Source organism: Aulonocara sp. 'chitande type north' Nkhata Bay, linkage group LG4, assembly GCF_057382095.1.
Source record: "Aulonocara sp. 'chitande type north' Nkhata Bay isolate Kocher_YH1m ecotype deep benthic linkage group LG4, A_spYH_male_GT1.1, whole genome shotgun sequence".
Taxonomy (NCBI): domain Eukaryota; kingdom Metazoa; phylum Chordata; class Actinopteri; order Cichliformes; family Cichlidae; genus Aulonocara; species Aulonocara sp. 'chitande type north' Nkhata Bay.
In genome coordinates, this window is record NC_141347.1 from 31,476,777 (window position 1) to 31,482,165 (window position 5,389).

The window sequence follows — 5,389 nt, forward strand, 5'->3', positions numbered from 1 at the left end:
TTCAAACTTTCAGTGTTTATTTAAATACAGTTTGGTGGGTTTTGCTTTTAGTGCTACAGCTTGCACTGACATTTTTAATGTCAAAATGTTGAATGTGTGCGTTTACCTGTCACTCACTCTCTTTAGTGCCAGTGCAATCTACAACACTGCCAGGAGTCCTGCCTTTGGTCCCAAAGAGCTCTCAACACATCGCATTTGTATTCTATCACCACTCTTTCTCCGGTGTTCTGATAAGTGGAGAGATTACTGTCACGGTGATAAATAAGTTGAAAACAAGCTAAGGTCCTGGAAAGGAATTTAAATGCAGTTCACCAGAACCTGAGCACCATCATTTCCATTCCTATGATGTGGCAGTGGAACTCAGGAACTAGAGATGTGCGTGATCATCAATCTAATGAAGCAGTTGAGCATAATGTTGATTAGAAAATCAAATATTTATTACAATGATGACAGTTTCTTTTTATGTGACGAAAACTGGAATTTTAAACACAGTATCCTCATTTCCGTCAGCAGTTGCACACTTCATTTGAATGACCAGTCATTTATTATAATTTAAGAACTGTCCTTGTGGGCCAGTGGAGAACGGCACCGCCTATCAACAATAACAATAAAGATATCACAAAAAAATACAACGTTAACTTCAAGCTGCACTAATCATTTTCTCTAATAAAGGCTATCACAAAATCACTTTTAGTATCTAAATGAGAGTTACAGTTTTTGATGAGCCTGTGTGGGAAAATCCCAGGAGATCAGCAGTTTCCTTTTCTTGTGTACATACCTAAATGCATTTCATTTCTGCTATCTCAATGGTTCTTAAAGTGTGGTACGCTTACCACTGGTGGTACTTGGGCTCCCTCTAGTTGTATGCGGGAAATCTGCCCCCATTATTTTAAGATTAAATAATATACCATGTTCTGATTAAGGGATTTCTGAAAAATTAAAACATACAGCTCTGCTATCACTTCTGACATAAATGAAGACAGAAAACTAAACAGCAGTGATGTTTGTAGGGTTACTGAAGTTGGGCTAGCTGGTATATAATGATGTGCAATGTGGTGGCTAGCTACCAGTGGTGGGAATAACGGCGTTACTTTTTTCAGTAATGAGTAATCTAACTAATTACTATTCCTATAGTTACAACGCCGTTACAGTTACTAATAAGAAAATGTGGTCTGTTACTATTTTTCAACAAACAGATGGTTAAAGCCAGTGCCGTAGCTCCGCAAACGCACATAACGCACACTGCGTAGGGCACCAAATGGCCGGTAGGGCACCAAAAAAATCAGGGTCGTAAAAAAAAAAAGTAAACCATATTAATACTATAAATATCATATGCATTAATATGGTTAAACAATACAAAAGCAACATAAAACAATTTTCCCGAGAAAAGGGGTGAATCTGCTTTGTGCCCTGTCTCCAGTCTCCTCCTGGTGCCCCCCCACTCCCAGTGGTCTGTTCTATAATTGGTAAACACCTGTTTGAACATGGCCTCGAAACGGCAACAGGAGTCGGGAGCGGAGAAAAGAAAGAAGAAGAGGAAGCGTGATGAAACTCAGGCGTCGCTTGCCGGTAAGGCAATGTTTAAATAATAATAATAAAAAAAGTTCATTATTGTAGCCCTTGCTTGCACGCTCATGTCCGTCAACTCTGTGATAGCTCCTGTTAGCAGTGTTCATACTGTGTTAACAAATGTTGCAAATGATTGATGTTGGGTAGTTTGTTTACGTTGTGGATATGAATATAGAATGGACTACTAAAAGCAACTCATCATGGTCACTCAATTGACGGTTTTCAGATAACGTTAGCAATCGTGACTCACGATTGCTAACGTTATCGTGATTCGTGAGACTAGCATTTCCCTCCTCAGGTTGCTAGCTGGCTAACGTCATGCATGCTACTGATTAACCTTAACTTTGGGATAGGTCAGTGATGCAGTCAAGTATTATTATCAGATTAGACAAGATTACTTTGTATGTTGCTGCATTTCAGGATATCTATAAAGACGCATATCTTATTTATGCCATTGACGTCTGAACACATAAATAGTTCTCGTCTTTCTTTAGGTTCATAGATCAAGGGCGACATCTGTTGGTGAAACTGTAATATGAAACCTATATCTTCCAGTAATATAGATTTCCTACTTGCGCATTTATATCAAATTATGTACAGCATGTTTATATTGCCATTTGCCATTATGAAAATCTATACATGTAAAATATAGTTAGTAATTTTTAAATGTACCAGTGACTTACTTAATTTATTAGTCTTATAATGCAATCTTTCGTAGGCCTACTGTAGATTCAAAATTGTATTTCTGTAAAATCCCTGAATATTTTCTCTTGTATGCAGGGTCAATGCTTAAATATGTTCAAGGAGGATCTCAAGGACAGGATGAACCATCCAGTAGTAGTGCCATCCCTGGACATCAACCACCAGCCATTGTAGACCCTGCAACAATCCCTAGCCAAGAAGAACAAGAACCATCAACCACCAGTTCAGGTACAGTTCCATACACAAGTACCACTGAGAGTCCTGTCACTGAGAGACTATCAGAAAGTGACACTGTGGAGACATGTGTGCCCCCTTCAACCGATCCTGCTCTTTGGCCAGCTCACATTGTAGATGCTGATCGTGTTGAAATTGTGCGGAGAGGTCCTTTTAATGTCAGCTCTGATTTTAATTTTCCAAAGGGGCCTGATGGAAGAGCATTTCACACTAGCCTTAAGTTCAAAATTCTTCCCAATGGAGAAAAGGTTCACCGGAGCTGGTTAGTGTACTCACCGCAGAACAATGCTGTGTTCTGCTTTGCATGTAAGCTTTTCAGTGTGAAGGATATAAAGCTGAGTACAGAGGGCTTCAGTGACTGGTCGAACATCAACATCCGTTTGAGGGGTCATGAGTGTAGCCAAGACCACATACAGTGCATGCTTAAGTGGAGAGAACTGGACACACGGCTAAAGAAAAGCATGGCAATAGATCAACAGGAGTTGACCTTACTAGAGGCAGAAAGGAAAAAGTGGCGAGAGATTCTCAAACGATTACTCTCAATAACTCTCTCACTGGCTTCCAGAAATTTGTCTTTTAGGGGCTCTTCTGACTGTCTTTATGAGCCGGACAATGGCAACTTCTTGAAGGAAGTAGAGCTTATGGCAACATATGACCTTGTAATGGCAAATCACTTGGCCAACATAAAAGATGAAGGTTCCCACACACATTACCTCAGCCCTGAGACACAGAACGAACTAATTCAGATTATCTCTTCAGAAACATTCCGCGCCATTGTGAAGCAAATCCAGTTGGCAAAATACTTCTCCATCATTCTTGACTGTACTCCAGATGTGAGTCACACTGAACAAATGTCAGTCATAGTACGCATTGTTTGTTTCCAAGCACAACCAGATATTAAAGAATACTTTCTTGGCTATATAAATGTGGAGCAAACAACTGGCCTTAACCTGTCCAATGTTGTCCTTGACAAGTTGAAGGAGCTTGGCATTCCATTTGAAAACTGTCGAGGACAGGCCTATGACAATGGGGCCAACATGAAGGGGAAGAAGCAAGGTGTTCAGGCCAGACTGCTACAATTAAACCCGAGAGCATTGTTTGTGCCTTGTGGAGCTCACACGATGAATCTGGTCATAGCTGATGCTGCCAAGTCCTCTCCAGATGCAACTGGCTACTTTGGGTATTTGCAGAAGTTGTTCAATTTCTTTTCCAGTGCCACCCAGCGATGGGCCATTTTAACAAAACATGTGAAATTGACACTTAAATCTTGGAGTGACGTTAGATGGGAAAGCAGGCTTCAAAGTGTAACTGCTGTCCGGAGTCAGACAAAAGAAGTGAGGGATGCTCTCCTGGAGGCCAGAGAAGCTGTAAGTGATGCAGTCGCAAAGGTGGAGGCTCAAGTGCTTGCTGAGGAAGTAGCCTCATTTCGATTTTTGATTTGCTCCATCGTGTGGTGTGAACTTCTTACAATCACAAACCAGGTGAACAAGTTACTACAGTCCAGCTCCATGCAGCTCGATGTTGCTGTCAGGCTCATTGACACTGCCAAAAGTAACCTCTCTAAATACAGACAGTCTGGGTTTGATGAGGCTGTGTCAGCTGCCAAAGAACTCTGTGAGGCCCTGAACATAGAACCACAGTTGAAGGAGAAAAGGCTCAGGAGCACAAAAAGGCAGTTTGCATATGAAGCTGTTGATGAGCCCCTCCATGATGCCCTTAAAAAGCTTGAGGTCACATTTTTCAATTGTGTTGTGGACTCTGCTTTAATCTCCCTACAGGAGCATTTGTGCTTAGGGCACCCAAATGGCTAGCAACGGCCCTGGTTAAAGCTGTGTTCAGCTCACCGCATCTTATATCAGTTGCACGGAAGTAGCTGTAAGTAATCTGGACGCTACAGCTTTAAGTAGCTGCGAGCGCTCCCGCGGACGGTAATCACGATCACTGTCTAGCACAACACCTGGAGCTAAGGGGGCAAAACAATCGAGTGCTGCTGTTTGACTGAGGAAGAATAAAGTAGGCGTGGTAAGCCAATCACATGGCCACTTAAAGACAAAGCAACAAGATATACCAGTTTTTAAATTGTGTTGATAGGCCACGTAAAACCAGAGTCATGATAAACAATATATATGCGGCGTTTTTTCCTCAATAGTTTCATCACGTTTACTGTCTGACAGTGCAGCAAGCACAGGGGAAGTTTTAGGAGTGACGGCGAGAGAACGAGAGACAGCAGAAAAAGAGAGAGAGCGAGTTTTGAGATGTGAGAGATTTGTGACGTTTAGCATCTTTGGAGTGTGTAGTTAATGTGTTTTCTTGTGTAGTTAGTGTGTAGTGTTGTGGATGTGGTTGTGTGTCAGAACAATGAGGCGACTGCTGTCTCCAGGAAGAAACAGGAGTTATACACCTGCTGCTGTCAGACCTGCAGGTATCAGGCTGTGATGTTCTCCTTTATAGTGGACAGAAATTATTTTTTTTGGAGTGGCACAAATAATTTGTGTGGCATCTTATTGAATGCAGAACAGCTGATTGTTCTGTAAATAGTTTGAAATGGTTATTTTAAAAAAAGGTAAAAGGTAAATGGATGCAAATAACTTGTTGTTTGCAAAACTTGTGCATAGGATTTTAAAATTGACAATTTATATTTGCATTTAAAGTTATGAAATATGATTCATTAATCATGTTTGTGGTTGTTACAGTAAAGAATATAACTTTTTCTACTCTGATTTTATGTTTTTTGTCTGATTTTAGATCACTTGTGTTAATACAGTACGTAAAAAATGAAAACATAACTGTAAATTCAGACACGTGAGGTTGTGCTGAAAAGGATGATACCAAACAAGGCAAAGTAAATCGTTTTTAAAGGTAAAATGTGGAGGGAAAATCAAAA

General features: G+C 40.6%; 1 protein-coding gene across 1 annotated transcript; it reads left to right on the plus strand.

Annotated features, from left to right (window-relative positions):
* Positions 1 to 1,213: 1,213 nt before the first annotated feature.
* On the plus strand, positions 1,214 to 4,316 carry LOC147333012 (zinc finger MYM-type protein 1-like). Its single transcript, XM_086290820.1, has 2 exons — positions 1,214 to 1,569; positions 2,350 to 4,316. Exons 1-2 carry the CDS (start codon positions 1,485 to 1,487, stop codon positions 4,314 to 4,316), a joined length of 2,052 nt encoding a protein of 683 aa, XP_086146946.1. The 5' UTR covers positions 1,214 to 1,484.
* The last annotated feature ends 1,073 nt before the right edge of the window (positions 4,317 to 5,389 follow it).